Genomic DNA, 1,725 nt, shown 5'->3' on the forward strand with positions numbered 1-1,725 from the left:
AGATAGTTATACACTTTTTAACCTAAACCCAGCCCTACCCCTCACAGAAAACTTTCTGCATTTTTACAATTTCAAAAGTAAAAAAAAACTTTGTTTACTTTATTTTTATAACAGTTTTACAAATGTGGACATCCACAAATTGAGGTGTTGGCCGATTTTGTCAGGCTTTGCTCACTTTTGGGTACAAATTTGTCCACAAAATATGGTTAAGTAGGTACACACACACACACACACACACATGATTCCACCCAATCAGCTTATTTTGAGAGAGGCGGGGCATAGAGATCCTACAATAATGTACAGAGGTGAAACTTGGTTTTTGACAGCAGCATTGATCTAATCTGCTGTTTTTTTGTATGAGAAACCTCACAAAGTCAGTCATTGTTTCCAAAATATTCATAATATTCAAATTCAGTGTCTGCACGACTCCATGCATGCACAGCTAAAAATACATGCAAAATGTATTTGGGAAAACGGGTTAAAACAAGATCTCAGGTTTTAGTTGTTTAAAGATTTGTTTAAACTACTAACCCCAAGTGAGCATTAGTTATTGTAATGTATCATCAGGCACCAATTAATTTTCATTTGGACAGACAGTTGCATTTCCACAGTCAAAGGGTTTTTGTGCTCACTCTTACTGTTAGACGTAACAATATTAAAATGAGGTTAACCTATCAATAATATGATTATATACTGTGTGTCCACTGCTGGTTGGTCTGATAGCACAAGGAAACCAGTGTCCAATACCTCCTTATTTCCCTGGACAAAGGTTGTCTGTGTTCCTTGTGATACTGTGTTACATTTGTTGAATCACAAATGAGATGGATTTGCCTTTCTCTGCATGTGAGCTCTCAGTAGCTCAACTGTCCTGTGTTTAAAGATTTTCAGGCTGTTGGTTTTCTATCCACAGGTGGTTTTGCTATCGTATTTCTGGTGAGGGCTCATCAGGGCGTCCGTTGTGCGCTGAAGAGAATGTATGTCAACAATGAACATGACCTTCAAGTATGCAAGAGGGAAATTCAGATTATGGTGAGACATTCCCTTATACACAGATCTTTATTTATTTATTTTTGTCAACTGGTAAAGTATGCCACTAAAAATGGTGTTTTAGATTTACAGAAAATACACATGCTGATACAATAAACCCTGAGCACTCTATAAGTGGCTTTGGCTAAAAATGTCTGCCAAATGAATAAATGTTCATTATTAGATATCGCCACAAGCAGCAGTTATCAGAGCCCAAGCACTTTGAGAAAAGGGGAGAAAATGACCACAAACTCCAAATTTGGCAGAGAATATACATCTAAAATTGTGAATTTTAATAGAATGTTATTTTAGTTATACTGCTCCCTATTGGTGGAATTTGACAAAAATTAGAGTGCCCTCAAAATGATGGCTACCAAATTTCATGCAGGCATGACTTTGTGTTCAGGAGGTATGTAGACCAAGCAAGTATGGGCCATGAACAAAAATTTAATTAGCTTTGACTGCTGAACAAATTGACAAACTAGCTTTGAATTTCAAATTTTTTTTTCAGGAGGGACTATGCAAGATATATAGATATAAGATAAGATATATATATATATATATATATATATATATATTAGTCTATAATAGGGGTGCGCCGATCCGATATTCAGTATCGGTATCGCTCCGATACTGGCATTTTCTGTTTGATCGGGGTATCGGTCAGACGAGACCGATCCAAATCCGATATAGTGCGTA

At 36.4% G+C, this 1,725-nt stretch overlaps 1 protein-coding gene across 1 annotated transcript in view; it reads left to right on the forward strand.

Annotated features, from left to right (window-relative positions):
* The window catches only part of LOC107748970 (AP2-associated protein kinase 1-like), a 53,736-nt gene that overhangs the window by 22,834 nt on the left and 29,177 nt on the right, over window positions 1–1,725 (forward strand). The window contains exon 2 of the mRNA XM_016564008.1: window positions 911–1,029. Within this exon, the coding sequence (XP_016419494.1) occupies window positions 911–1,029 (119 nt within the window). The remainder of the gene's footprint in view (window positions 1–910; window positions 1,030–1,725) is intronic.

Source organism: Sinocyclocheilus rhinocerous, unplaced genomic scaffold, assembly GCF_001515625.1.
Source record: "Sinocyclocheilus rhinocerous isolate Xijiao unplaced genomic scaffold, SAMN03320098_v1.1 scaffold470, whole genome shotgun sequence".
Classification (NCBI taxonomy): Eukaryota; Metazoa; Chordata; class Actinopteri; order Cypriniformes; family Cyprinidae; genus Sinocyclocheilus; species Sinocyclocheilus rhinocerous.